This window comes from Alligator sinensis, unplaced genomic scaffold (assembly GCF_000455745.1).
Source record: "Alligator sinensis unplaced genomic scaffold, ASM45574v1 scaffold163_2, whole genome shotgun sequence".
In the NCBI taxonomy this organism is placed as follows: Eukaryota; Metazoa; Chordata; order Crocodylia; family Alligatoridae; genus Alligator; species Alligator sinensis.
The window spans coordinates 318,413-342,826 of record NW_005842499.1 but is presented as its reverse complement, the minus strand read 5'-3'; the positions used below and the strand labels follow the sequence as shown (position 1 = coordinate 342,826).

The 24,414-nt window shown below is 43.7% G+C and overlaps 1 protein-coding gene across 6 annotated transcripts in view; it reads left to right on the top strand.

The window, feature by feature from the left end:
• The window catches only part of TMEM273 (transmembrane protein 273), a 58,919-nt gene extending 35,519 nt beyond the window's left edge, over window positions 1–23,400 (top strand). For 5 of the 6 annotated variants that reach the window (XM_025212991.1, XM_025212990.1, XM_025212992.1 and 2 more), the window contains one exon: window positions 15,778–16,974. In XM_025212991.1, the coding sequence (XP_025068776.1) occupies window positions 15,778–15,820 (43 nt within the window). In that variant the 3' untranslated portion in view covers window positions 15,821–16,974. Of the gene's footprint in view, window positions 1–15,777; window positions 16,975–23,112 lie in introns of those variants that run through there. The other variant, XM_025212989.1, reaches the window with a different exon arrangement.
• The last annotated feature ends 1,014 nt before the right edge of the window (window positions 23,401–24,414 follow it).

Below are 24,414 nucleotides of genomic sequence, written 5' to 3'. Positions count from 1 at the left end.
CTGACATGCTCCAAAAACCAGAATTACACCACTGAGGATGCTTATAGGCATCCCTCTGCCTCTGAGATCATTTTGAGACCTCTGTATCTAAGTTGTTTGAGAACAGTCTCTTGGCATGGCTCTGGAGTGGTTTCCACAGGGTACTTTCAGGTTTAGGGCATGCATAAAGGAGTGGGTGAACAGTGTAAGGTCAGGACATGCTCTGGAATAGCCCGAATAGCACACACTGCTGCTGCTGTGGTATAAACCAGTTGCACCCACCCTTCTGGCCCCACAGTCTGTAGTTGGCATGTGCAGTTGGTTGAGCCTGAGCCTGAGCCTACACACCCAGATCTGGTGGTACACCAAAATGATCTAGCATGCAGGGCCATGTTATCTGGCCCACAAGCTTTGCAGCGAGTCCAGAAATTTGGCAGCAGGGGAGTGACAATTAACACTACTACTGATACCTTGCTGCCAAATTTCTAGACCATCAGAGAGCCCTTCAGGATGGATGACAGCTTTGTGGGACAGATTTGGCCTACAAGCCAGGGGTTGAGCACCACTGGTATAGATAAATCCTCGGTGGCAGCAACAGTCCTTCACAGCTGAGAGTGCTCACTCCCATGGGACAAGTAAAGGGTTGTAGATGAGGCTGTTGATGGCTAAAAAGGCCAGTGCTAGAGACACAGACTCTATGGCAGATGCCATAGTTGGTAGTTAAAAGGAGGGTGGGACCATGGATTTCTTGGTCTTGTATCCTTTTCTTCCATTTCTGTTGTTTTTCTGCCTCCAGGCCATGACAGTTTTCCTCAACATATGATGTACCTTCTTTCACAAGCCATCATCATATAGCCCTATCCTGGCCTAGTTTTTCCCAATTTCTGAAGCCAATGCCACACTTCTTAATGTTCACCTTGAGGTTGTCCTCAAAGCATTTCCTGTGGCCCCCGTGTGTCCTTTGTCCTTGGCTAAGTTGGAGTATAGCGATTGTTTTGGTAAGCATACATCAGGCATGTGAACACAATGCCCTGTCATAGAATCATAAAAAGTTAAGGTTGGAAGGGACCTCAGGAAGTCATCGAGTCCAGCCTCCTGCTCAAAGCAGGACCATCGCCAACTAAATCATCCCAGCCAAAGCTTTGTTTAGCTTTGTCTAGCTGGTTTTGAAAACCTCAAAGGATGGAGCTTCTGACTGGACATAGGATGGTTCTGGCAGTCACAGAAAGCTTTTCCCTTCCCATCAAGAAGGGTTTTTATCTTTGTGTTGTTTTCATCAAACCAGTCCTGATGGCATTGGGTGATAAAGCCAATTGATTCCATGCAAGCCTCATGGATGGTCTAGATAAAACCTATGTGGGAGCTAAACTGATGTATTTTTAAATGTTTCACCAGGATTTAAAGTAATATTAGTTTAGCTCAAACATACATGTAGAGCAGACAGATAATGTATATACATTAGTCTAACTTACGAATGTTCTTAAGTGCTAAATAGTACCCTTTCTTTTAAAACAATTTAGTGTGACAACAGCCCACAGCCTTAGAATATTACTGTTGAGATGATAAGACTTGAGCTTGAAACAAAGAATTTTGCTGAATGTTCAGAATCATGGCTTATTTGTTTTGCTCATCATCCTAAATTAATGGCAAGGAGTAGTCACCACCTGTCATGGATCAACTTCTTTTCAAGGGGAAGCTTTGCCTCAGGACTCCCCAAAAAGCCTTGTCCAATCTCCCTCCTGATGGAACTCCTGAAGTCAACCATGACATGGCTTTTAGGTTAGGGACAGACATTCAAAAAGCCTGAGCCTGAATTGATTCAATCTTTGCAGGTTAGTCTAACCTGGCTAGGCTAAATCAGTTTTGTAACCAGACAAAAATCCCAGAAATGCAGGCACATGCCTACAATGACTCAGGTTAGAAGCCGGGGGGGGAGGGGAGGGCACTAGAGCAGCCTTCCCTTCCCTTCTACAGTGCTGAGCTGAGGCGGGGGGTTGGGCCAGGCCCCAGCAGGATGCTCTGATTAGGGAGGATTCCCCTGTCCTGATCAGCCCAACAGGGAATGTTTATCACCCCTAACTCAGTGTTTATCAGCCCATCAAGAAAACAATAAAGGGACGTTACCAGCTATCTGTTGATTCTGCCTTTGTCTCGTGTGCCACAGCTCATAGGTAGCCAGCATGTGGTCTGCTAGCTAATGCTGGGAGGTTTCTGTGAGGGACAGGGAGGGGAATGCCTGCTTAGCAGAGAGTGGGGAGTGGAGGGGGGGGAGCAGAAGCCCACACACACCTGCAAAGACTGCCAGAGCTGCAGCCAGGGAGCAGAAGGGAGGGGCCAGCTCTGCTATGGAGCAGAGAGCCCCGCCCAGCCCAAAGAGCATGCTGGGAGGCTGGGGGAATCTGGTTTAACTTAAACCAGCAAGGGGTCTGGGACAGACATTACATAAACCAGTTTGACCCAAATTAGTTAAGTGTGATACTACATTCAACCAGGTTTATCTCAACTGGTTTCAGCCATTCTCAGACTGGTTTATGTGCACTGAACATCTGTTCTGTTATGGGTTTAAACCAGTTTCTGATCACTTAAACTGATTTAAGTGTAATGTCTGTCCCTAGCCTTAGAGAGGCAAGCTGCTGGCTTTGAAACTCTGGCTGTTCTTTTCCCCTGGCTTTCCTGGCTATCAGTAGCACCTATAGCATGTAGAGAGTTGCTGAGGCCGTGAGGAGGGTGTCGAAGTGCAGGTGGCCTAAACAGCACGGCAAAAAGCATCACTTGAAAACAGTCTTTATTGTACTCCCACAGTTCCCCCTGTCCTCCCTGAAAGTCTTGATTTCTCTCCATCCAGCTTCCGCAGACTCTCTCTTTTTCTCCTCAGGCACAGTGAACTGCAGTAGCAACAAAACTGTTAAAAAACTGTATCAGTTAACCCAGGGACTCACATTCACCCAATAAAATGAAACATGATGTTATCAGGAATCAATGAGAAAACAGTTTCTAGGGCCTGCTGCTAGGCCCAGACTGTCATCCTCCCCTATGGTGAACAGGTCATTTAGATGTCCTCCTATGAAGCTATCTATAAACTATATCAGTGGCTCTCAACTGAGGTGCTACAAGAAAAGTTTTGGAGGTGTGCCTTGAGGCTAAAAAGGTTGGGAACCACTGATCTACAGCAAAGCATGCTCACACTGAGCCCTCCACAATGTTCCTCACAAGAACTCCAGGCTAAAAGTCAGCCAACCTAACGTCTTTGGTCACACCACCTCCCTCTTAAAAACTTTGTTCCCTTAAATCTAAAAATATCTCTATAAATTAAATTGATATAAAAAAACAGCCATTTGGGATACAACTTGCAGGGACAATGGCTCCACAATATTTAGTTTTGGATGAACAAGCAAAAACTTGGATGCTGATGAAGGCGCCCTGAGTTCTGGCCTGGTCCCTGTCTTCAATGAGAGAGAAACTATCTCACTACAGTTTCTTCATTTTATCCAACACATATTAAACATAAGGTGCAGGAAAAAACAATCAAACTATGAAGAACAGAGACTAGAACCTACAGCTCCCATCTTGCTGGAGCATCATCTACCCCACTGAGCTACCCTTCCTCTAATATAATTGTCTGCTCCTGGTCTTGATCTAACCCAGGGGTAGCAAATCCACAGTATGTTTGTTTGGCGTGCAACAGAGAAAACGAGAACAGCTCCTCCACCCCTCACTCACTCACTCTCTTTAGAGGCTGTTCCTTTTAAACTGCTACAGACCTTTTGTCTTTTTAAACTGCTACAAACGTTTGTGCTCCTACGTTTTGGTTCTTCTGAACAAAGCCAGTTACATATGCTCAATAAGAAGAAAAGCAGGTATCCCCAGAGCCAACAGTTTTCAAGTGTTGCTGGGGTGACTTTTCTAAAACCACTATTTCACTTGTGACTTGTTTCTTTCCAACTGCTTTCTGGTAAACTAAGCCAACATATTTTATAAGTGTCCAATAACCAGCGCTCATCAATTACTTCAGCATGGCTCTACACCTCTCGCATTGCCCACTTCCCCTCACCAATGTGGACCTTCAAAGGGGAAAAGGAGAACCAGCAAGGAACTTTGGTGTGCAGATTTGGCAAAGAGCTCCACTCTGCCAAACCACAGCTTATGGCTCAGAACAGAGATCCTCTCTGAGAAGCCATAGGATGCTCTTGACAGATTCCCCTCACCAGGCTTTTCTTCTGGCTGAATCTCCGCTTTTCTCCCCTCAAAAAATTGTTCCTCTGTGGCCTGCTTTGTCTACATGACTCAAGTTCTGCCTTTCCCATTGCCAAATGCTAAGAAAGTATCAGTGGGGCAGGTGAGTGGGACAGCTGCAGGCAGGGAACTGGAGCTTACAGCTCAGCTAATGAAGAGAACCATTCTTTATTTGTCAAACCTCCTTTGTTTTCTGAGAGTAATGCCTAAATTTTAGTAATGCCCAATTCCCAACTGAGCTGTTCATGCAGGAGACTGGGGGAGGAGGTGGCATGCTAGGTGCACATGTGATTTTCCTAACAGACTTTCTCAGCTTGCATATATGAAATTGAGTGTAATTCACAATCATAGAAGCATAGAGAAATAGGGCTGGAAGGGATATCCAAAGGTCATCTAGTCCAACCCCCTGCCTGAGGACAATACTCATAGTTTGCTCAATTAGACATAGTGCATGTCCTTGTGAATAAAAAAATTTTAAAATAGGGAACCAATCAAAAGTACTCCATAAATATAAAATAAATGAGCAAAGGCTCTCTGAAAAAGTCATTAACACCATTTGCATAACGTATCTCAGAAACAAACAGCAAATACTTATCTACTCTATTGAGAGAGATGCTGGCTAGACCACTGGGCTCTGCCACTGTTCTACTGTATGACCTTAGCCAAGTCACTGTGCCTTAGGTTCCTTATCTGTGGGCACATCTACACATGCTATGAATGCTATAAAGTGGGAGTTTTCAACCTTTTTTTAACAAGTGTACCCCATTCAGTCTCAAAGTTTCAGCTCATGTACCCCCTTATATTTTCTTCCCATTTTTAATGGTGTGGGAGGTAGATTGAGACCCCTGTGGTGAGGGAGGGAGTGGGGATGGGGCTGAGGCAGGCACTGCATAGGTGAAGGGAGAATAAATTATTTGGGTAGGCTGAGTGTGTGGGGGCCTTGATCTTCCCTGCCACGACGGTGAGGGAGGGCATGGGGCTGGGGACCGAGCCCCCCATAGTGTAGGAGGGAATGGGACAGGGGTGAATTGCCCCCCATGCTCTCCCAAGGGCACACGTAGCAGCGGTGCTGGGACGAGGGTGGGGAGGGGCTCGCATGCCCTGCTTGGCCGCGTGCCACGCCGCTTTGCCATGGCCAGTCATGGCTCTGCAGGCTACTGACTGGCCTCGCATCCAGTCACCTCTGGGGGCACCTCTGGGGGCAGCACAAACCCCACACCATTCTGGAGAGTGAGCTGGGGTGGGGAGCAAGGGGAGGCCACGGTGTGCTGAGTGAGGCCGGTAGCATCTGGCGCATCTTACCCCCAGGTAAGAGGAGAACGCTCTGGGGGAGATGCTGCTGCCGTGCCCCAGGGCATGCTCCATCCTTGCCCACCCATGCATACCCCCTACAACCTTTCTAACTACCCCTGGACTACCCCTGGTTTACAACCCCTGAAAGGCTTACTGCACAGTAAAATACTACGCAGTAAGCCTTCTCTGGGAGCAACTTTACACGTTCCCCTCTTGGGAGCACCTTGTACAGGGCTGCTCCTACCCTGTGTGATCTCACTTGTTTGGTTTCTTCGTGGGTCTCCAACCCCACCTTTACTCCACACTTACCACATCCCGGGCCAGATCTAGCATTGTTGTCTCAGAGTTCACTTTGTCCAGGTGATATCCTCTCACCCGAGCTGCCCATTGCTTGTAGAAGAGTTGCTCCCCAGCCGTTGGCTTGTCCTCAGCCGTTCCTTGGCTGGGACTAACATCCCTGCAACTAAACTCATCATGGTTTGGTGTACTACAGTTCTTTAAACGATAACTTAAGAAAACTAACTTAAAGTTGATCAGCCTCCACTGGTATACTCTTGTGGCTACCAGATCCTCACCACCAAACAAATTCTAGGGCTCTTCAGCATCTTGCTGTGCCCTGTTCTGATTGGACCCTCTTTGGGTGCCTGCCCTGTTGGCTGCTGTTCCTGGCCTCGATGCCTTCTGGGGTTTCACACCCTGCCCTGTTTCAAGGGCCTCCATCCTCCACAGGGACTGTTCTCACCCTGGTTAGTCCCTCCCGGGCTCAGACCCATCACAGGGGTGGATGGGTTTTCCCTGTCAGGCCTCTCGTTGCCTCCCGGCTCCTGTCCCTGCACTTCCCCACCAGGTACCCCTGGGTTCCAGCATTGCCCATCCTGTTGGGACTCAGCGATATTGCTGCACCAGAGCCTGCGTCCTTCTCTCTGTCGTGCAGAAAAGGGAAAGTGGGAAAAAACCCTACTGACAGTCTCTCCCCCCTTCACACTCAGGAAGCCAAGAAACAGCAGAGGATGAAGGAAAGAGCGCCACATCCTGGCCAGCAGCTGTACTGCCACCCCCTCCTACACCAGGGCACCACCTGTTGTATCTGTAGAAAAACTTGCAGAGCGCAGATTGTGTTCTTCAGACATCTTAAAACTCACCAATAATGCCCCTGCCCCAACAGACATCATCCTTGTATAGAGAGAGAGCCAAAGATAGAGCCCAGTCAGAGCAAACCTGGCTAGCCCAGAGCCCCGGAGGCAAGCCTGCGAGCCTTGAGCTGCTCTGACCGGCCTCAATTTGCTGAGGAGGGGCTGGTTGGGGCATAAGGGGACTTCAGCGTGGGGGGCTGGTTGGCAGGCAGCCTTCACACTGAAGCACCCTTGTTCCCCAGTGAGCCACCTCAGTATCTACACATGTGCTGCTGCACATGAAAAAGCTTTGCAGCAGGGTAGTACTTGTATTTACAAGTACTAACCTGCTGTGAAGTTTATTAGATTCCTGCACCTTAATAGTGGCATACGTGTAGATGCTGAGACTTTTACTGCACAGATAATTAGTCAGCTCCACAGTAAACATCTTGTGTAGATATGCCTTGTGCTGCAGAGAGTGTAACAGAGTATAGCATTAGTAATGCAGAGTTAAGTGTAGTTCAACTGCACTTCCTATTAATGCAGTCACTAAAAATTGAGAAAAATCACCAGTTCGAGAATATTGGCATTGGAAGCAGCTTTAACTCACATACCTTATTGCTTGGTCATAAATACCTTAGGACACTTAGGATAAAATTCTGTTTTCCTTTGTGTACAAATGGTAAATTGCTAGCCACATATGTCATGGATTTGACACTTACATGAAAGTAGTCATTCTATTTCCCCTGCATTGTGGATGTGTAAAAATGCACATATAGGCTAAGCGTGCACAGAAGGCTATAAAGCTGCTTGGACAGGTGCACAGCTACCTATGTGCCCCTTCTGGATGCATAGCTGTAATTTATACCATGAAAATTTAACCAGCCAGAAACCCATGGTTCGAAAGAGGGCTTTCCTATAGTTCAGCTGCAGTGACTCGCTAGTTTGAAGGCATTTACTCAAAGAGCCTGGAAATTTAGGTTTCCTCTTCCCAAGAGGAGGTTTAAAGCTATATCTCTTTCTGTTTTCCTAGCACAAGTTAGGGATTAGCCAGTGTTCTCTTTTTTGAAGCTGGCCCCTAAAAATCCCAGAGACAGAGATACATAGGTCCAAGGAGGAAGAGAACAAGCTGGAAGGTCTGTGGCTCAGTAAGATGGTTGCTGCTGCCCTAGAAAGACGTATGTTTTTGCTTCTAATAGGACAGATGCTTCTCTACTGCTCTGCTCTTCACCCGTTTGAGGCAGTGGTTCAGCCTCATAAGAACTGGAATGATAGAAGTTATAATTTAGAGATGCTCCCTAACTAAGGAGACTGAAGAATCTGGTAATTTGGAAATGGTCCCTGAGTCAGGGCGTAGCCTAGGGAATCACTTTGTTGTGTCAGAAGTGTGAATAAGGAAGAACTTGGCAAAAAAACCTGAGATTCAAACAAAAGAAATTGGAAACTGAAAGCAAGTGGTGCAGTGTAACCATATGGAAAGACAAAGGCCTCTGTAAGCATTCTGTATAGAAGACAATTTCTGTCATTTCACAGAATCTGATGAGCTAAGCTCAGCCTTACAAAAGCTTATACTCTACATCTCTGATTTAGTTAGTTTAAAAGGTGCAAATCTATCCTGCACTCTCTCAGTATAGCCATTGTTTAAGTAAAAGGACAGTAGTCATGGAAGTATTGCAGCCTCCACCTGTCCTTCTGGGTGCCCTGAGATCCTTTGAAGAGTGCTGTAAGGTGTGAGGAGATAAGCCAGGTGTGAGAAAATAAGCAGATAAGCACAAACTCTGGCTCCATCCCTGCCTGGCTGTTCCCCTGCACCCGCTGCTCAGCCTCTTTAGGAGGTAAGCACTGTAATAAATAAGTGGGGGGGTTTTTAATGGGGTGATGCTCGATTTACAAAAGTTATGGAGGGGTGCTGAGTCAACTGAGGGGTGCATTGAGTCTAAAAAAGTTGAGAAACACTGGCTTAGACAGAGGATTATTTATGGCATTGCTGACAGTGCGTTACAAGAGAGGTTATTGCATGAAGGAGACTTATCCCTACAAAAGACTATCCAGATATATAGGGCAGCAGAAGCTGTGAAGTCCCAGGCTGTAGAGCTGAATGCAATAAAAGGAGTCGTTCATGCATTAGGCATGAAAGAATGTGGCCAGAAAAATCCACCTCACAGGGTAAAATTTTCCACTGGTAAGATGCCATCTCAGAGAGTGGAATTTTCTGTTGGCAAGAGAGAGTTTTCAGACAGGCGTGCAGCAGGTGTGGAAGGCAAAATAGCTCTAACCATGCTACATTTGATAATTCTGTTATAACTGTGGTAAGAGAAACCACTTCGTAATCACTGCAGATCCAAAATACAAAAACCTCAAGTGCATACAGTGGAACAGGTACCAGAGGAGGAGTTTTATGTAGATATGGTAGAACTGAGCAAAACTAATGGGACAGACTAGATTTTGCCAATGGAGGTGCAAGGAACAATGGTTTCATTTAAATTTTGGTACACGCTTGTTTTGTTTTGTTTTTTTACACAACATGTAGTTAACTTGTGAGATTCATTGCCACAGGATATGGTGAAGGCAGATAGCATGGCCAAGCTCAAACAGGGACTGGATAAATTAATGGATGATAGATCTATTAATGGCTATTGAACAGAATGGTTGGACATATTTCCTCTGGCATCTCTAACCCAATAAATGGTGAATGCCTGGTAGGGTCTTTAATAGCGAATAGGTCACTATAGATACGTCTAGTTCAATGCTTTCTTTGTATAGCATCCACTCCTACCACTGTCAGAGACAAGCCTATTTGAAGTACAGAGTTGTGGGTGTGAGCCCACAAAGAAACTGCTAGACCCCTTGTAATTAAGAGGATGTCACTAAGTATAAATAACAGATTCCAGAGGACAACAAAAATACAAGTAGGGATGTGAGTGGGTGTCAAAGGTTAATAACAAGTGCTCCAAGAGGAGACACCAAGCAGAGCACACCAGCCAGAGCCCAGTGGGTCTCATATGAGTCAAGGAGCTCGTGGACAGTGCCCAGTGACACTCTGCCTGGACACCCGCATGGATGAGGGCAGGGCCAACCCACAATTTTTTGGGGCCCCCTGCAAGAAATAGTTTTGGGACTCCCTGATGCGAAGAAGCCACCAGCGGCGGCAGGGGTGTGGGGTGTGGTGAGCAGCTGAAGAAGCCAGCGGCAGTGGTAGCTGTGTCTGTGGTGGGAGGGGTGGTGAGCAGCCGGATGTGAAGCCAGCAGTGGCCGGCGGGGACGGAGGACGGGGTGGCAAGCAGCCAGATGCAGGGGGCCCCTTAGCTGCAGGGCTCCCTGCAGCTGCAGGTTTTGCAGGCTAGGACGGGCCAGCCCTGGATGAGTCTGGACACCCTGACTGTGAAGTTTTTCCTAATGTTCTGCCTGAATTAGACTTCCAGGAGTTTGTGGCCATTACTTCTAGTTTTCCCCTCGGGTGCCCTGGTGAACAACTGCTCACCGAGTCCTTAATGTACTCCCCTAGTGTAGCGGTAAGCTGCTACCAGGTCCCCTCTCAGCCTTCTTTTCCTCAGGCTGAAGAGTCCCAGATCCCTCAGCATTTCCTTGTATGGCTTGCCATGTAAGACTCAGATCATGCAGGTGGCCCTTCTTTGGACTCTCTCAAGCTTGTCCACGTCCTTGTTAAAGCGTGGTGCCCAGAACTGGATGCAGTACTCCAGCTGCAGTCTCACCAGTGCTGAATAGAGCATAAGAATCACCTCCTTGGTTTTGCTGGAGATGCATTGATTGATGCATACCAGAGTATTATTTGCCCTGCTGGCTACAGCATCGTACTGCCAGCTCATATTTATACTGTGGCTCATATTCGTTACTCTGCGTGGGGTAGAGGAGGCTGGGGCCAGCACTTGAGACTGGCCCCAGAAGCCTTACCTGAGGTCCTGGGGACCTTCAGGGGCTGCAGCTGTAGTGATCCTGCGGCAGGGAACCTGGCCAGCAGCTGAAGTATGACTCCAGCTGGCCAGGTTCCAGTTTAGGATGCTGTATACAGCTGCCACATGCATTGCCCCACTTTTTTTAAGTGCAGGGTTTTTTGACACCAGGATCTCCTGTCAAGCCTCTTTCCCCCCTGCCCCCGCCATGCTGCAAATTAGCAGCGTGTGGATTGCCTGCGTGTGCAGTGCATGCAGTATGTAGTGCCACAGATGGGGTTGTGACGCCACATACCACATGTGTGCACTTGTCTGGATGTACCCTATGTGAGTAAACTTAGGCATCTCATAAGTTTTTGCAAGATCAAGGCCTTTGCTTATGTTTTAAGGTATCTCAAAGGGGAAAAAAGGTTACTGATCAAGTTATACGTGGAACAAGTTGAAAAATACTGTGGAGTAGCTGTAGCATCTCTGATAATGACAGAGGCAGATGCATTGATAAAAGTAATTACATACACCTATAAACTGCCAGCTTTGTATTGCAAAACAACTATGAGCTATATTCTCTAAAGACTTAAAAAGAGTTACTCTGGTCTGTGTCATTTGAACTTGCCCAGTATCCTGGACTAAATCAGAGTGCAAAGACACAGTGGTAAGACCAACAGACTGACATGAATTTCTGCATTTGTTTCCATGAACTGATGTGCACTAGTGTAACTGAATGCAGAATCCTGAACACTATTCCCACATCTGTGATTAGCTTCTGTACCCTAGAACAAGTTACTTTTTTGTAGTATGGAGTCTCAGAACTGATAATACTTAGTCTCCACAGGGCTTTTGCGAAGCCTAGCTGCTGCTTGTAAAACACTAGGATGAAAGGTTTTGTAGAAATGCAGTGCATTGTGGGTCAAACACCACCAATATTCTTGTTGCATAGTAGTGCTCTGCAGAAACCAATGGGTCTGTTTATGGTATACATGCTGTACATATGGAAGAAACTGGCACCAGGGTGGCATATAGAAATAACTTACCAAGGGCTTGATTCTCCTCTTCCGCCAATTTATACTGATCTACTTATATGGACTCCAGTGCAGTTACCCTCAGTTTATACTGCAAACAGTTATGCATATGCTTAAATGTAAGCTAAGGGCTAGGGTTTGCAGCATAAGGGCCTCATTTATGAGAAAGCTTGAGTAGTAGTGTGTCAGGCCTTGCTTCTTTCTTTAGACTCTGATAGCAATTAGATTTTACAGGAACAGAAACTCTCAGTAGAGTTTTCTAAAAAAATATTTAAAAAAGAAATTTAGAATAAAACTGCTTGAGGCGGAAAAACAATTGTGAAAAGCAAACTATTGAAGAAATATACTCTGCTTGCCAAAGCTCTTCAGACCTTCTTTTAATGTAGCTGTCTGAAAAATGCTTTAGTAGTGCTGAAGGAAATGCTGAATTCAAGTTTCTAGCAACTGACACTAGGTGGAGTAAAAATGAATGAAAGTTTGAAGAAAAATAAAAAAAGATTATAAAATTAAGGGAAGAAAAGATTCGGTGTCTTTATCCCCTCTTAATGTGTTGATTCTTTAAATGGTTTTTGATGAGTTGCACTAACAATTCTTGTATGGCTTCGTTGCACTTTGTGGGTCACAGCAAGGATCAAGTGGGAACAGGTATCTTTCACAGAAGGGACAATTTGGGAAGAGCTCAATCTGATGAAACAAAAATGGTAGTGTAATACGGAGTCTGGGGAATATTTCTAAAACTGCATAGTTTGATAATAGAAAAAAAAAAGTTGTAAGACACACAGATACACACACAATAAAAAGGGTGATAGCTACCTTAAGAGCTATAACTGGAGTCTAGAGAACTATGTTCTGTCCCAGAGTCTGCCACAGATTTCCTGAGGGCTTTGCATTGCAGCAGCGGTGTGTCCTAGTACCGAGGGGTTCAAACACAGCCCTCTCGCCTTCCCACTCAAATGGAGGTGCAGACTGCTTTGAATTGCAAGTATGGGTATTCACATAGTTTTAACTGATCATAGTCATCTTTCATGGACCCCTTAGACATGGTCTGTGGACTGCCAGGGGTTTGCGGCCCACAGGTTGAAAACTACAGTTCTAGGACATACGACCGCTTTGTTGTAGATAAATCCTGTGAGGCATAGGGCAAGTCACTGAAGCTTTCTGTGCTTCAGTTTCCCTAGCTGTAAAACCAAGATACAGCACTACTTACCTAATGCATAGGAGAATTCAATTAGTCTATAATAGTGGTGCTCAACTTCTAACCCGCAAGCAAGATGTAGCCCACGCAGGGCCCCCCCAGTCTGGAAATTTGGCAAGATACCCTTGTTGGAGCAGCATCAATTGCCATAGCTTTGGGAACTGCAGCAAATAACATTGACACTGCTCCTCTACTCCCAAATTTCTGGAGCTGTGAGGAGCCCCACAAGCTAGATAAGGTGGCCCCACGTGCTGCAGGCTGGTGCACACCAGATCCAGCATGGAGGATCAAGTCAGCGTATGCCATGTAGCACCCACAGACTGGCCCCACTGTGCCAGATCCAGCTCTCTGGGATAGATAGGTTGAGTACCACTGATCTGCGACGTGCACTTCTACCTTGACTTCTGCAGTTAGCTAAACTGACATAGCTAACTGCCTCTCTCCAGAGAAGTATTGTGAGGCTATTTGGTTCAGTGTTTGGAAGTGCATTCTGATCCCTTGATGGAAGCAGACACAGAAGCCTAAAATGATTTTATTATGCAATGTCATCCACTGATGTGGATCAGTAACAGATGGGATATTTAACATGCTAATCATATATTCATAGAATCATAGAAAAGTAGGGCTGGATGGGACCTCTGGAGGTTAACTAGTCCAATGCTCTGCCAGAGGCAGGATCATCCCTATTCAAACCATCCCACACAAATCCCTGTCTAACCTATTACTAAAACTACACAGCCACTCCTGTCATACAAACACAAAGCATATCATCCTAATCTGCCACAGATAAAGCAGGGGGACAACAGTGGCCAAGGTCCAGCTGCTGAAAAGTTTCTTTAAAATTCACTCAAGAAATCCAAAGAAGGCCATGCCCCCCGCCCCCACTACAGAAGATGGCAAAACCCCCACAGTCTGCACCAATCTGACCATGGGGTAAAATTCCTTCCTGATCCTAAATGTGGTCATCAGTCTAACTTTGAGCAGAGGGGCGAGACCCTCTAGCCAGAAACCATCATGTTTTAATGGGAGCAGGCGCACTGGCATCCCCCATTCAAAATCCCCAGCATTGGCTGCAGCTAACACCCAATGCTTCTGAGAAACATGAAGAAAACCCCGGGCATGTGTAGTTACAGGAGGAGAAAAAATTCCTTCCAGACCCCATGTGGCAGTCAGCAAAGCCCAGAACAATGGGAACTACATATAGTATAACATAGGCATATAAAGCATTGGTCGTCCCTGGCCAATGCTTTATGTAAACTTTCCTTCTGGAAAATTTTGCGTACACATTATTGGTGGATTTTGAATAATCTCTGGAAAAATTAGAATCCACAAAAATTAAGTATAAGAAGTAAACAGCTCACGCGCACACACACACACACACACACACATAATCCTACTTTCCTATGTAACTTAAAAAGAAAAGTCTTTCTTTATGCTGAAGACCAACATTGTAAAATAAATATGAAGCACAACCTATTTTATAAAATTAAAATAAAATGGGAATCAAAAAGCAGATTTCGCCTTTGCATTATTGTTCCAAAAGTGTATAAAACCGGTAAGAAACAAATCCAGAAGACCATCTACCTTATCTTCCTTTAAATCCTTCGCATGCTGTCATGCTTATAAAGCACTACCAACTAAAAATGGCTATGGAGATGGTGAGCTGCTTATAGTGTAATAGCTTCCTCCTTATCTGTTAATTTTGTGCACCCCTTCCACCCCTTCTGTTTGTTTCACACACTACTCAAGCTTTCTCATAAACGAGGCCCTTATGCTGCAAACCCTAGCCCTTAGATGAGCTTAAATTTAAGCATGTGCATAACTGTTTGCAGGATCCTAGACAGTTATCTTTTGGGGGCAAGTCTTTTTTTTATTCTTTATCAGTACCACAGGTCCTGATCCTTGACAAAGATCATTAAGAACAACTGCAATACAAAAAATAAAATAATTTAAAATCTAAAAATGTAAGCAAGTGCTGCTATCTTTTATTGTCTGAATGCATGTAGGGATCCTGGTCTTTCCTTAGAAATATAAATGTGAAAACCAGAACTGTTTCAGATGCCGGAAATTATCTTTATAATTTTAGGTGCTAAATTGATTAAGGAGTTAATTTTAGTTTTGAAAATCAGAACAAAGACCTCTGAAGCAATAAAATCCCACTTAAACAACACTCCCAGTATTTTGCATTTTCAGAGCATTCTACAAACATTAGCTAAGCCTCACAACCCCTCCAAAGAAAAGCGATCGGTATTATTATCCCCAGCTTGCAGGAGAAACTAAGGTGCAGCAGTAACTTGACATCAGCACATATATCAAGTCAGCTTCATAAATAAGTTTAAGTCACATGATTTCTTATCTCCCATCCCAACAACGTTTGTGCTCAGTTCTCCAGGCTATGTGCTGTAAGAAATGCTAGACTTGCCATTAGTTGACTTCTTGTAGCTGGAAATAGCATCTGCAAGTCAGTTATTTTCACAACTAATTCCACAAGTTGGGATATCCATGGCAAAGTTAACTTGATAACAGCAAAAGGAATCAGAACTTGTGGTAGAGGTGATATCTTTAATTAAACCAACTAGATTTTTGCCAAAAAAAACCCTTTAATTGCAAGCTTTCCAGCACAAGCACCTTTCTTCAGGCATAGGGGGAAAGATTGTTCTCCTAGCTTGCAATTAGAGAATTTTTTTTGTAAAAATCTAGTTGGTTTAATAAAAGGTATCACCTCTACCATGAGTTCTGATTCCTTTTGCCTCTAGACCAACACAGCTACAACCTGGATACTTAGTAAGAGCAAGACAGTTTTGAAGAGAGGTCCAGAAAAAACAATAGTTAAGTGTCAGGAACTTCATGATTGTAGCTAAAGCTAATCAGATCTTATTAAAATAATTTCATGGATTTCCTGCAATTAAAAAAATATATTTGGCATTCTAAAAATTATTTCTTTAGCTCTAACATTAGGATGTTGCTCTCAATCATTCCAGGGGAAGGGAGAGAAATGAAGTGTTGTTTGTCTGTAATTTTTTTTTCTTTTTCAGAGAAGCCACTTTACCGAAAGCAGAAAATACAAATGATCTCTGACTGTTTTGAAATGGGGTGCATTCAGGCAGAAAGTCACATACTGCTGTGCCTATTCTATTACTCAATGGAAGGCTTTTGTTCGTGGACTTTTGTTGCTTTCTCATCGGTTACAAATTCAGTTACTTAAAAAATTGGAGAGAGTAACTGATTTCAGGAAAGACTTTGTTGTGTGATCTACTGAAGATCATTTGCACTCAGAAAATATTGTGCTCATAAATAGCAGATGTCCAAAGGAAATGTATAATGGAAATACAAGAGATGAGCTTTGTTCAAAACAACTTTCATATATGGCTCTGGTAGGTATAAGATATATTTGTAAAACAATGAACTAGAGGGTGATCCAAAACTAGAGATGGGATCAGCTTGCAAAATTCAGATTTTCCTTCACATATCAAGTACAAGTAAGCAAAAAAATTGAACTTTTCATGTTGACAGCAAACAGAAAAAACAGGAAAAATATTAATTCTGGATCAAACCAAAACAGACAATTTTCAGGTTTTACAATGAACCAAACAAAAAGGCAGAATTGTTTTATGCCACGCTGCAACATTTCACTCAATCCAAAACAAGCTGTTTTGTTTATTCTTTCACAGTTTTTCTTGATTTTGTTCATTTTTATAATGAAAATTGCTAGTTTGAAACAGAAGCAAACGATTTAAAAATACTGAAACAAGTTGTGTTGCTATTTCCAAAACTGTAAGTTTCAGGATTTCTAAGATGAAACATTTAATTTTGGAAATCTTGGAACAAAATGTTTTGACATTTTAACCCCCCCCCCCCCCCCCATTTGCACAGTTCAACCCAAATTCATAAACAGTACTCCCTCCCACCCCACTTCCAACTGCCAACACCATTTTTAGCAAATGTATTTTTCAGAAAACTATTTTTTCTGCATCTAATTTCAAGCACTTTAAAGATACTTGAAGAGGAAAGGAGAAATTAGAGGTTTGGCTTAAACCTTTGAAAATGCAGGGGCCATTTGCAAAATGTTGCTTCAGGTTTCATTTTCAGCCTCATCCTGCAAAAGCTGAGTGTTTAGACCTGAGATCTCAAATTACCGAAGCTATTAGATATTATATAGAAAGGAGTTTATCCATGTTCGTTCTTAAATATATGTGCTACTTGTTATAAACATTGCAATAAAATTTTATTTGAACCATTTGTTGTTTTTCATGAATCCTTTCAGAGCTCAGGTATTTCTATTGCCGTAATGTGCAAGCAAAACTTCTGGTGCTTTACGCTTAAAATAGGATGTATTTTCAATAAAGTATCATTTCTCTGACATTCAGGGAGCACTTGCTAGGACTAGTTCCAAGGTAAATATCCTCCTTTAGTTCTATAGCTGCCCCCAGAAACTGATTAGGGCTTTATGGCATGAGAGACAGAGGTTAAGGGCATCCAAAATGTAAACAATGATGTTGCAATATTTTAGACTAGAGATGTTCAACTTTCTGACCTCATGGGCCAGATGAGTGGCATGAGGTTGGTTTCTGGGTTGGATCCCACATGTGAGGTTGTTCCACAGGCCAGATCCAGCATAGGGTTGGCACATCAGCCTAACCGTGTGCGCTTGCATCTGGTCACACACTAGTGCAGTCTACCAGGCAGGGCCACATCATCCAGCCCTGTGGGGCTCCCCACGGCTCTGGAAACTTGGCAGCAGGGGAGTGACAATTAATGCTGACACTGCTTCCCCTGGTGTCAAATTTCTGGATCTGTGGGGAGACCCATGGGTCAGATGACATGGCTCCATACAGCAGGGTAGGGATGCAGTGCCTGGGACAAAGCAGAAGTGGCAACTTCTAATTGCTGCAGCAGTTGCAATAATGAATACACAGAGCTGCTCTTTTGCCGACTTCCCTTCCCTGCCAAGTAGGTTCCTGGAACGGTTGCTCCTATTCCCTTTCATTTATGCCACTGGCTCTATAGACTCGATCTTGTGGGCTAAAGTTTGAGCACCACTGTTTTAGACCACTGGCATAAAGCACTGCTGTCATTATTGCAAGACATACTGGGTTATTTTTTATTGTAATATTCAGAGTCGGAAGCTCCAATCTGAATACCATAAGCTGTAAGTAAATTGGCTATAGCCTTGCATTTAAACTTTTTTAGACGCTCTACAAAGTTTACAAACAAATGGGTTTTGTAGTATCATAACTTAATCCTAGGCTTGACTGATACTTCTGAACTCTGAACCAACTTCTGTTTTCACCAGTATCGATCAGGAATAAAATGGGTGTTGACTGAGATGGTTATATCCAGCTTGCCATTTGGCCATACAGCTTGATGCTTTTCTCTTAAAGAAAATGTGGAACCTCTGTGCTTAGATGTTTATATCTAACCTGCTCTCAAACACTTGCCTGTGATGATTTATACAGGGATGACCATCCTGTCTTGAGGAGGGGGCCAGGCTAGGTGACCTCTTGAGGACACTTTCAGACTTAATTTTCTATGATTTCTATTATTTTTTTGAGAATAAATGGAGGTTTTCTAGTTCTACACAAATACAATAGAGCAGAAGATTGTTGTTTTATTCAGCAGAGTGTTTACTGGTAAGAATTAGATTGAATCCTAAATGGAGAGCTCTGCACCTCAAGTTATGGAAAGGTGGTTTGAAAAATCATAGATAATAAGCCCCCTATGCAGTAATTAATGTAAGTCCCCACTGATCATGTACTAGTAGGCAATTGTTGAGACTTCTGGCTCATGTTGTATGTGTGAAAGATTCCCAGGACCATCGATACATACATCTAGGCAAGAGTATGGAGGAGTGGAGGTTGCCCAGACCTTTCAACCCCTTTAGACCATTGATTCATAGATTCATAGATTGTAGAGTCGGAAGGGACCACAATGGATCGTCATGTCCGACCCCCTGCCCCTGGCAGGAAAAAGGACCAAGTTCAGACGACCCCAGCCAGGTGATTGTCAAGCCTCCTTTTCAAGACCTCCAAGTTAGGTGATAGCACCACCTCTCTTAGAAGCCCATTCCAGACTCTGGCCACCCTTATTATAAAAAATTTCTTCCTAATGTCTAACCTAAATTGACTCTCCACTAGTTTGCCCCCTTGGCAAAGTAGCCCCAAGGGGGCTTTTTTTAAGCCCCTTAGCCCCTTTCCTGTGTAAGGGGATAGACTCTGTTTGTGTTACAAGGATCACTCCCTTGAGAAACTTCCAACCCTCTTGGACCCCCATTAGCCCAATGCTCTTGAATTCAGCCACCTCACTAACTAGGTTCCTAAGTTTAGTAAAGTTGGCCCTTCTGAAGTCTAAAACTCTAGCATCACTGGATATTTTTGTCACCCTTCGCTGGATAGTGAACTCTACCAAGTGGTGGTCACTATCGCCCAGGTTACTGTGAACCCACAGGTCCCCCACAAAATCATCCCCTGTTGCTAGGACCAGATCTAGCAGGGTGCTAACCCTGGTGGGACTGGCAAACATCTCGGGTAGGGGGTACGAACCTCCTTGAGCGGCTTGTTTTGGCTGCCTGTTCCTCCCAGCTGATATCCGGGTAATTTAGGTCCCCCATGACCACTGCCTCCCTGGCCTGTATAGCATCTGAAAGCTGCTTGGAGAATACCTCATCTAACTCATCATCCTGGTGAGGAGGTCTGTAGTAGACCCCCCACTACCAAGTCCTTCTCCCCTGGTCCCCCCTGGATCCTGACCCACAATGTCTCGGTATTCCCCTCCTCCACTCCTGCATTGATGACAAAAAATGTGTACTGCTCTTTAATATAGAGAGCTACACCCCCGCCTTTTCACCCCACTCTGTCTCATCCATATAACCTGTACCCCTCAATGTCTACTGTCCAGTCATGCATAGAATCCCACCATGTTTCAGTTAAGTCAACTAGGTCATACTGTGTGTTAGCAAGCAGGAGTGTGAGTTCCTCCTGCTTGTTCCCCATACTCCTGGCATCTGTGTAAAGACATTTTAGCCCCCCCAGTGGGTGCTCTTGGTGTCCCTTTTCCTTGATGGCGCGTGTTCCCCTTAGCGCTTACCTGATTAGGTCCAATGCCTTGTTTGTGGCTTTCCAACCCTGGGTTCACGTCAACCACCGGTTCCCCGTGGACAGAATCCAAAGGCCAGAATGAACCCTGATGTTCAGTGCCTCAATGACTGTTATGATATGCATATCCAGAAACTGAACCTGGGTCCCCTGTGTGGCATATAAGGATTGTACCACTAAACCACAACAGTGAGTCAACTGAATGTGTACTTTAAGTAAAAGATTAACAATTTTTATTGTATCAGGGCCTTAAGGATTAACACATGCTCAATGCTTTGGCATGTCATAATTGCATAGCTGCAATGTCAATGTTTTGTCCTCATGAAGGAAAACTGTGTTTCCAATATGTAAAATCATTTCTTTTAATAGAATTCATTCTATGCTCAGCAAACTGATAGGGTTCCAAATGTGTTAGTGGAACTAGTCACCATGGAACTCTCTAATTTGTCTTGACTGTATTATCCCTTATTCTGAGCAATGAAATATAGGTGCATTTCAAAGCAAAGTGCTATATTAGAATAATTTGCCTCGATTCCCAAGGTGTCTCTTATCCAATTCGATAACACTGCAGTTCATTAGCAGCATTTGCTAACAGATAACCTAAAGCAGTAATGTGATACTTGTAAGTAATTTTGTGTGTAAGAGAGAATAAACCATCGCATAGGGTATCTGTTAATTGATCTGCTTCCTTTAGCATCATTTTAATTAAAACTTCTGGTTTGGAAGAGGAGAGAGAATGTGGTCATGGAAGGAAGCTGTATCTTTATGAGCAACTATTTCATTCATACCACATCGGAACCACATAGGAAATAGAGATGAATATAATAGGACAAAGGAAGTCAGTGAGGACAGGGGAATTAGGTTTAGCAATATAAATCAAGCAAATTTAGAGGACTGAAGAACAACACTAGATGACAAGGAGTTAGGAATGAAAAAACATGTTATGACTAAGACTTGCAAAAGCCTTAAGCATGGTATAAGTGTTTTATCTAGACATGCCCAGGTGTAACACCAGGTCTGATATTGTCCAAATGAAATCAATAGGGAGTTCAGGACCTCTGGTCCCTTGTACATCCACTGCTCTGTCACAGTCAGAAAGGAATGATGGATAAACAGAGTTTGATTCCATGTATTATGTATAAAAGATATATAAGGTCTTTGCCCTCTCCAGTTCAATCTGTTGAAGATAAGGCAAGTAAGTTTAGATTGGAAATCCAGAAAAATGTCACTGTTAGAATAGTGAGGCATTTGAACAGACTGCCTAGGAAGTTATAGACAGGAGGTGTTCAAGAAGAGGCTGAGCAGGCACTGGTCAGGAATGATCTAGGTGTAGCTATGCCTGTGTTCTACTGTGGGTGTTCCCCATACTTCTGGGTTACCTGGTTGCTCCCGCATCCTTCCTCTCCCCCTTTCTGCTACATGTGTCAGGGTAATTTTACCCCTTCCTCAGAGGCATTGGGTGTTGGTTACAGCCAAGGCTAGGGACTTTGACTAGGGTGTGTCAATGCTCCTGCTGGGACCAAAGCTAGAGGTTCCTCTGCTCAGGGTTAAACTGATCACCATATTTGGGGTTAGGAAGGAATTTTACCCCATGGTCAGATTGGTACGGACTGTGTGGGTTTTTGCCTTTCTCTGTACTTGAGGGGTGGGGGGGTGGACTGTGGCCCTCTACCTGGGATCTCTTGAGTATATATTGACAATATTTCATAGAAGCAGGACGTTGGCTGCCATGTTTGCCCTGCTTTACCTCTGTTAGGTTAGAGGGTTAGGTCTGTTGTGTCAGGGTTGACAGCAGTTTTATGTAGTTTAGATTATGGATTGTATAGGATGGTTTGGATACGGATAATCCTGCCTCAGGCAGGGGACTGGACTAGATGACCCCTGGAGGTCCCTTTCAGCCCAACTTGTCTAAGATTATATAAGGATATAAGTAGAAAAACTAAGCAAATAACCCAGGCTGAGGCTTGTCCCTGCCTGGCCAGTCCCAACAACCTGACTGTCTGGCCCCTCTGCAAAAAAGTAAATACTGTGATATAACTAAGTTTTTGAAATTGGATGCCACTCAAGTCATAAAAGTTATGGAGGGGTGCATCAAGTCTAAAATAGGTGGAGAATCATAGATCTATGAACAGATATGACCCCTATTCCCATAGTATTTGAGGACCAACAACAACATGGAGGGGAAGAAAAACATTTCCTAATTTTTTTAGAAGCGGAAATGAGGCTTAGGACTAATCAAGTGCCTTGTCAAATGCTACCTACAGTAAGGAACAGAACCAAGGTTTTTTAAGACTCACACGTGTGCTTTAACCACTCCACCCTACTTACTTGATAATACTAGCTTGTTTATTTCACTTAAGCCAGTATATGTTTTTCCAGTTCCCAAAAACAAAGAAATAATTAAGTTGAATTCTCTTTTCACTCCAAACAATATCAAACACTGGCAACTCCTGCAAGGTCTGGCATTATACTAATGTAAATCATTAGGTGGAATGCTAATAGGCTAGAGTCTTCAAGTACAAATTGATAAAGCCCATAGAGTCCATGTCCTGGATTCAGCTTAGAAATATGTTCTGTCCATGTAAACTACAGTGCTGCATACAAAAACTGAAAGCTTGGACAGTGTCTCTTGCACAAAAATGCAAGACAATGGCTGGGGCAAGACTGGATTGTGGTAACAAGACTGCCATAAGAAAATCAAACTCCGCTAATGGCTTGCAACCCACTGGGCATCAAGACAGTGGAAAGCTTGCAGTAACCAATACCAAACCCATGCCATAAAATAATACAAATGGTTTAAAGTATAGGTAGATTCCTGACACGCTCATTACATGTATTCCACGCTAAAAGAGCCAAAGGAAAAGCTGAGCCAGTGAAGGTAAGGTAACTACAGATGCATGTCAACTGACCTAGCAGCTAAACAAAACAAAAGACTAACTATACATTTCAAGAGAAACTTGTAAAAGAAACAAGAGAGATGCCCTGTATGTGACAAACACACCCTGCTCACATTTCTCCCAACAGCATTCAGTGTCCCAACCATTTAAAGTATGTCTGGACAAGCTACTGTAAATGTGCCCCACTGATAAACAAATATCCAAAGACAGGTCCAGTAGCCAGTGCCTCTAAGCATCCTGTTTGACTACTCAAGGCCCATCATCTGTGATTGACCTGTAACTGAAGGGACTGCAGAAAAACACAGTCTTCACACCTAGACAAATCCAGAACAGAAGCCAGGCAATTAACAGTTCTCGACCTTTTCCTCCCTGTTTTGTTCAGACTTTAGTCAGCCAAACATCAAGGAAAAATGCTTTGAAGCTTTACGGTTAACCAGTATACAAATCTGCCAGCATGGTGTGTGCAGTCCAGGGAAGATCAAGAAGCCATCCTGCACCACCCAGCCAAAAGTGAAGGATCCGCACTGTGAGGCTGTACAAGACCTGCTTCCTGCCTGCATTGGGTAAAGATCTCTGTGCAGCTAAGATAATACTAAGGGCTAATAGCTTACTTTATATTGGATTTTTCTGTCATTTAGTTTTGTAACTTGTTGGTAGTAATTAAAGCAAGCCTTTCTGCTATTCATCAACTGAGTGTTGTGTCAATTCTTACAGCATTAAGTTTAAAAACCCATTTCTAAGTGCAACAACAGTGTTCATAGGATGGTGGTAATGGGTAGCTTGTAATATTTTCTCTAATGCAGATCTGTGGTCTCTCCTGAACAAGATAATCCACAAAACCATTGCAGATTGTTACTCTTGTAAGAAATCTTTCTAAGGTAATAGATGATTAAGGTAATTATCTTTAACCATATTCTTCGATTACTCCGTGATACACAGGGAGAACTCCCAAGATAGGGACCAGTTGCCAACATGTTTTCTTGTTGCTAGAAATAGCTGAGATATGTTAGTGGAATACAAAATGCAGGTGAATGCCTTTGTTTTATGGATCAGGGGTGTACTTGGTAGCTGTGTTGGTCTGAGACAAGAAGACATACAAAAAACTAGAACTCTTGGTTCCAAAGTGATACTTTTTATTAGACCAACTGGGAAATCGCAAGAAAATTGTCCTTTTCTGCATGCTTTCTGGATCAAAGTCCCTTTGTCAGGCTCTGGGAAAAGTATAGATGGTACAACATGGTAAAAAGGCCCCATAGGTAGGAAATAAATTTCATTTTTGCACAGAGGGAATTGAAGATGGAAGGCTCCCTCTGGGTCCATGAGAGTGTCTTTGTGAGCTGTGCTGAGTAGCTCTTGTGTAGATCAGGTAGAATTCTTTCCCTGGAAGAGTCAGATGGCAGGCAGAGAGGTAAAAAAATCTTTCTAGTTCTGCAATGAAGTTTAAAATCCAAAATTGGCTAAAATTCAGCATCTTCCATGTTTCAGGAGTGTACTTGGTAGCCGTGTTGGTCTGAGACAAGAAGACATACAATAAACTAGAACTCTGTCCCCATAAAAACTATGGGAACTTTTTACCATCTTGTACCATCTATACTTTTCCCAGAGCCTGATGAAGGGACTTTGATCCCAAAAGCTTGCAGAAAAGGACTGTTTTCTTGCCATTTCCCAGTTGGTCTAATAAAAG